The 2818-nt window shown below is 45.8% G+C and overlaps 1 protein-coding gene across 4 annotated transcripts in view; it reads left to right on the top strand.

The window, feature by feature from the left end:
* The first annotated feature begins 2426 nt into the window (after nucleotides 1-2426).
* LOC103730327 (zinc finger protein 345) overlaps nucleotides 2427-2818 on the top strand; it is a 36156-nt gene continuing 35764 nt past the window's right edge. For all 4 annotated transcript variants that reach the window (XM_008828535.3, XM_029561311.1, XM_008828534.3 and 1 more), the window contains exon 1: nucleotides 2427-2547. In XM_008828535.3, coding sequence (XP_008826757.1) covers nucleotides 2512-2547 — 36 coding nt within the window. In that variant the 5' untranslated portion in view covers nucleotides 2427-2511. The remainder of the gene's footprint in view (nucleotides 2548-2818) is intronic.

Raw genomic sequence — 2818 nt, 5'->3', positions numbered from 1 at the left:
AATTTATTTTTACACTTAAGGTCATTTGAGGATCTGTTCCTCAGGGGTCAATATTACTTTTATGTATAACTTTTTATTTTTATTTATTTAAAAATATTTTATTATTTTTATTTTATATGTATTAGTGTATTGCCTGCATGGGTGTAAGTACACCCATGTCATGTAATGCCCGTGGATGTTAGAAGAAGGTGTTGGATTCCCCTGAAACTGGAGTTATATGAAGGTTGTTAGTTGCCACGTGGGTGCTGGGAATCAAACCCAGGTCCTCTGCAAGAGCTGCCAGTGCTTTTTAACTATGGAGCCATTTCTTCAGCAGGACAGAGTTTATTTGAAGAGAGCAATGAGCCAGGCTTAAAAAGCCTGAATATATATGGCCTTGGGTAGGGTTCATTCCTTTCCTCAGACATTACTAGGAATCTCAAATAAGATAGCTAAACTTGTTTACAGTAAAGATTGCCTACTTTCCAGCATCCTGGAGTGCGAGACTTTTCCTTTATCAATTTTAATCCTGTCATGTATTCCTCAGGACCTACCCAGTTATCTCTTTTAGGTTCCTTGACCACCCTTTGAATAGCTTCAAGCCCCACCCATATCTTATATATGACTGCTATAAAGACACTGAGGTACAAGCCCCTGTTAGAAAAGTCCACACCCATGCTCTTGGGTGCCTTAACTTTCTTTCTGAGTGCTTCTTTTTCTCTCTTAATCCTCTTGCTTAAAGCTTAAAATCTACATTAAAAATATCTTTTAATAAAAACCTTAATTCAGGCTAGGCATAGTGACATACACCTTTAAATCCCACACTCTGGAGACAAAAGCTGGTAAATCTCTTATGTTACAGGCTAGCTTGGTCTTTGCAATGAGTTCCAGGCCAACCAGGTTACAATAGTGAAACCTTGTCTCAAAAAGCAAAACAAACAAACAAACAAAAAAATAAACAACCAAAACAAAACCCTCAACTCTACTTCAGACTTTCTAGTCCCCAAATTTTTTTCTGCCTCAACACCATGAACCCTGATTTGGTCTGATGTGGGCAATGGAGTGAAGCTGTCCCTCCTTCCTCTTTCCCTCTCATTGAGGGCAATGCTTTTTATAGGAAACACAATTTTAATTAAAAATTTACAGGCAAAAAGTGGTGCATGCCTATAATTCCGGTCCTTAAAAGATAAAGGCAGGATGACCAGAAGTTCAAGGCTATCCTCAGCTACATAACACATTGGCAAACAACTTGGGCTACTTACCATATGGTCACAATAAAAAATGTGCAGTTCAAACTCACATTGTATTTGTTTTACACTTTCTGATCCTATGGGATGTGGTCTCAAAAATCAAAAAGCAAAGCCACTGTGCAGTTTGGCCTCCCATTTTGTTTTTATTAGACTAGGGGATTGCTTCCTGTTTCAAAGCTCACACTGCCTACTCAAAAGAATGGAGTTAGACAATTTTACAGGGAATTTTAATACATTATTGTGATATTTCCATTTTGAATAACGTAAATATTTACATATAATTCTTAAGATGATGCAAGTCCATATATGGAAGGTTAAGTAAAAAATTTCAACAGGGGCTAGGATCACCTGGAGGACTTGCCTTAAAATGCCTGTAGGCAAGCTATTGCCATTTAATTTATCTCGTTTGCTTAATGTGTGAACTGTGTGCACCCGCAACTGCTCAAGCGTGGCGCTCAAAGTATAATTTGGTCGAGTTGGGTCTCCCCTTTCACCCCATGGGGTCCAGGGATCCAACTCGGTTCGCGGGCCTTGGTAGCAAGCCCGTGCACCGGCTGAACAATCTCGGGGACCTGAACTTATTGTTTTATTCCATTGGTTGGTGCCGGCTAGGGGTCTGAGGGGGTGGGATCTGAATCGCTTTCCAATTGGAGTTAGTGTTGTCAGGAATATCCAATCAGACACACTGAGTGTAGGGGCCTGCTCTGTTCTGAGGCCCCGTTATTTCTGCCATATTAGAATCTGTGGCCAAGTTCCCTCTCTGCTACATTTGTGAAATATAATTCATAAGCGGATACAGCCATGTGTAAAAGGATAAATTACATTTTTCAGTGGGTAAGGCTATCCCAGAGGAAGTCCTGCATTAAAATAACAACAGGCAAGAACCTATTTTGTTTGTTTCTTGAGACAGGGTCTCCCAGTAGCCGCGGCTGGCCTGGAACTCCCTATGTAGACTAGGCCGACCTCCATCTGGCCGAGAACTGCCTTCCTCCGCCTCCCGAGGGCTGGTATTAAAGGCGCGCGCCATCACGCCCTTTAAAGAATTTATTCTTGGTTCATTTCCTGGTGGCTTCCAGCCATCGCTGTCACTCAAGGGCTCTGGCTTGATGAGCTATCCAATTAGAAGCACCGTTGTTAGGACTGTCCAATGAGACTCACAAGGGGCAGGGGGCGGGCTTTTACAAGCTGACCCACCATCTTTGACTTTCTCCCCAGTGCCTTGTCGGGTCCGGAGTCCGGGGTTGTCCCTTGTCCTCATCTGATCGCTGTTGCGGGGGGAGCCATGGTGAGGACGCAGATGCCCTGGAATCAGGACACGGTGAGCACAGCGCCCTGGCGGGGACCGGGGCTCTGTCCGCTGCGCTCAGTCCCGCTCCTTCCTTCTGGCAGCTGTGGGCTGCGCCGAGTCTGGAACCCCAGGGTCCTGTCAGGGTCCTGCGCGGGATTCCAGCCCGGCCCGCAGCGCTGTCTGAACTAGTCCCGGGGCCCGCGGATTGGGGCGCGGGCCAGCGGAGGGCGCTTGCGGGGCGGGGGTGGGGCAGGCGCCTACCCGCCGGCTGCAGCAGGGACTCTGCAGGTGTCCCCGAGGC

Source organism: Nannospalax galili, unplaced genomic scaffold, assembly GCF_000622305.1.
Source record: "Nannospalax galili isolate Female #2095 unplaced genomic scaffold, S.galili_v1.0 scaffold332, whole genome shotgun sequence".
In the NCBI taxonomy this organism is placed as follows: Eukaryota; Metazoa; Chordata; class Mammalia; order Rodentia; family Spalacidae; genus Nannospalax; species Nannospalax galili.
This window is presented reverse-complemented; position numbering and strand designations above follow the sequence as displayed.